At 34.6% G+C, this 2,671-nt stretch overlaps 1 protein-coding gene across 1 annotated transcript; it reads right to left on the bottom strand.

Moving 5' to 3' along the window:
• On the bottom strand, positions 1-1,860 carry LOC126698533 (UPF0481 protein At3g47200-like). Its single transcript, XM_050395832.1, has one exon. It carries the CDS (start codon positions 1,572-1,574, stop codon positions 231-233), a length of 1,344 nt encoding a protein of 447 aa, XP_050251789.1. The 5' UTR covers positions 1,575-1,860; the 3' UTR covers positions 1-230.
• Positions 1,861-2,671: the final 811 nt, after the last annotated feature.

Raw genomic sequence — 2,671 nt, 5'->3', positions numbered from 1 at the left:
TTAGCATTTTGTCTACGATCTGTCTCACATTCTCACTTCATGTTGGCCTCGCAAGCACAGAGCTAACCCTTGAGGCAAGATGGGTCTATTACAAGAACTCAAAAGTGACACAACAAATTACAAAAAATTTCACACAATTACAAATCCATGATCCTCTTAAATGTATGATCATGATCGACTATAATTAAACATGGTTTAATCAATGTGTGGAGAGAATAGGAGGCTCATTATTATTTCTTAGGAGGATTCACATAAGCTAAGACCGTGTAAAAAGTCTGTGTAACTGTAAGGAGCAAGAGCACAAAGGCAGCCAATGCAGAAATAAACGACCAAGGGGTGTCAAAATACCTATACTTGAAGCCTGCCCACTGTACATGCCAACTATTCTGATAATGGTCGTGAACATCATTGAACAACTTCGACAAATAACACAAATCAATATCAAACGCCACATCCTTACCCAAATTGTTGATGAACCGAGCAACCTCGGCCTCGGTCCCAAAGAAATTCTCGATTATGTTGCAATCACTAAGGTACTCCACGTCCTTAGCTGTGTTGACAAGGCTATCCAAAAATGTAGCGTAAGTAGTAAGGTGCTTAGAGGAACTACTGTGACATTGCTCGAATGCCACACAGTTTACCAAGAAAGGTGTCATGAAATCGTCGATGGTTATAGTAGGCATCTCGATCACACCATGATGGAATTTCACAACCAAGAAGCTGTCTTCTTTGCCTGGATTGAGACAAATCCCCGAATGACGTAGCTTCGAGACACAGTGGATGATATGTGTTGGTATGTTGCCCCTCTTTGGCAATTCTTGATGGGGTGGGATAAAACTTGAGCGTACCAAGTCAAGCAAATGCAAGCCCTTGAGATCTTTGTGACTCTCTATGATATCTTCGCGTCTCTGAATTATGTTGTTAAAGAATCGCAAAGCAAGCAAGGACAAAGATGGACCAGACTCCTCGTTAGGCATTTTTGTAATCTCAAATAAACGTTCCAAAACAAAAAATGGAATCTGATTTTCCAGTCGAAGAAAGTCTCTATAGAAAAAAGGTATTATCCAAGCCATGGTGACGATAGGGTCATCAGGCTCAAACAGTTTCGGATTGTTAACCTTTCGAAACAACTCTAATAAAAAACAACCATCAACAACCATCATTTCAAGGAACTCATCAGGGCTAAGGTGTATGGTCTCTGAATAACACTCTCTAGCTTCTTTTTCAAGTGGTTGTATGCTTTTCAAGTAGTCCTCCAAGGTTAAACCTATAGTTTTGTTCCTAGAGAGCAAAGAACCTAGGTACCTCCACTTGTGCTCCTCGATCATTTGTAGGTGAGACTCACCACAATGATAGGGGCCGATGGAAACGATTTGGGGTTGATACGACTTGCCGTTGATGTCCATTAGGCTCTTGGGAACTCTGAAAATGCAACATGCTCTTTTACCTGCGGCTTTGCTTAGTAACTTTGGGGTTTGGCTGATCTTCTCGTGCATCGAATCTAGGTAATCCTTGTTGATCTCCCAGATACTCACTATGTGATTGGCTTCTCCTTCTACAGAATTGGTTCCCATCGTGGATTTTGGTTTTTTAAGATTATGGTTGTGAAGGTAAAACTGGTTTGGCTATGCGTGATGGAAGATTGAAGAGGATAGGAAATAGTTTGTGGCTGAAAGGTACATGTTAGGTATTAGGAGAAATTGAGAGGAATGGATGGTTGGATGAAAATTTAAATCAGCTGGGGAAAAGTTTTCTTTTCCTCTTTCATTTGGTTTTGGTTTTGATATTTTGGGCAACTTTAATTGAGAAGGTCCATCCTCATTGATACGAACCTTGATATAATACAAAATTTATATATATGCTCTTTGTTTTTTGTAATACTTAGGGAGATAGGTTACAAATATATTATATATTTATGCTAGCTTTTGATTTTTGTATTTTCTTGAGAATGATAGATGATAGTTATTATAAGATTATATAGATTGTAGACTTTATCACTTTGGATGGAATGGTAGTTTTGATTGGCATCCTCAAGAAAATGACAAATAAATAAATAAATAATATATATATATATATATAATGTTCAATTAATTTGGGATAAGATCAATCAAAGTAAAAATGTGATCAAGAAAACTTTGAAAATTATTTTAGTTAATGATTCTCTTAGAAACTTGGACAAACTATTCATTTTAAGATAGACAGATCTAGAAAAATATTTCAATAAGTCTTATTTATTTATTTATTTATTTTCAAAAAAAAAAAATTAATAGTCTCCTATTAATCCATTTATCACTTTCGTTTTAATAATTTAATAACTACAACAAGTGGAGGAGCAAACCTTGATTTTTCTTATAAAGAAACCAAGTAATATCATTGTATTATAATTTATAAGATCCTTCACAAGCCATTTTAAATTAGGTTTTTATAGATGAAACTTTTAATATATATATATATATATTAAAAGAAAATGCCTTTAACATTTATATAAGATATTAGGTTTCTTTTCACTTTAGTGATTTTTTGTGTGTACATTCTAGTAGAAAACATCATCTATGAATATAATTCACATTTGTAATTGATAATTTTCTTTTTCATGCAGACAAACAATGATCACTTTTTCTTTTTTTTTGACGTAATTTATAGTATTGTTTTTTTTATTGTTATTGATATG

Source organism: Quercus robur, chromosome 9 (assembly GCF_932294415.1).
Source record: "Quercus robur chromosome 9, dhQueRobu3.1, whole genome shotgun sequence".
In the NCBI taxonomy this organism is placed as follows: Eukaryota; Viridiplantae; Streptophyta; class Magnoliopsida; order Fagales; family Fagaceae; genus Quercus; species Quercus robur.
The sequence above is the reverse complement of the archived record's forward strand: the minus strand, read 5'-3'. Positions and strand labels throughout refer to the sequence as shown.